The 200-nt window shown below is 63.0% G+C and overlaps 1 protein-coding gene across 1 annotated transcript in view; it reads right to left on the reverse strand.

Moving 5' to 3' along the window:
* Window positions 1–28: 28 nt before the first annotated feature.
* ST3GAL2 (ST3 beta-galactoside alpha-2,3-sialyltransferase 2) overlaps window positions 29–200 on the reverse strand; it is a gene marked incomplete at its 5' end in the record, with an annotated part of 1,160 nt that continues 988 nt past the window's right edge. Inside the window, one exon of the mRNA XM_008935653.1 lies at window positions 29–200. Within this exon, the coding sequence (XP_008933901.1) occupies window positions 29–200 (172 nt within the window).

A 200-nucleotide genomic window follows, 5' to 3' on the forward strand; every position in this document is an offset into this window, starting at 1 on the left:
GGGAGAGGCAGAGGAGGCTCAGCCCTCATCAGTTCCCCCGGTAAACCTCGATCTTGCTGGTTTTGGCCAGCATGTCGATGACGTGCGCCTCGAAGTCGGCGTCGTGCACCCCCGTCTTCCTGAACTCCCCGGCGTAGCGGTTGTTCTCCCAGTAGTGGTGCCAGTTGCCCCGGCTGTCGGCACCGAAGCCCAAGACGTTG

Source organism: Merops nubicus, unplaced genomic scaffold (assembly GCF_000691845.1).
Source record: "Merops nubicus isolate BGI_N331 unplaced genomic scaffold, ASM69184v1 scaffold6492, whole genome shotgun sequence".
NCBI lineage: Eukaryota > Metazoa > Chordata > Aves > Coraciiformes > Meropidae > Merops > Merops nubicus.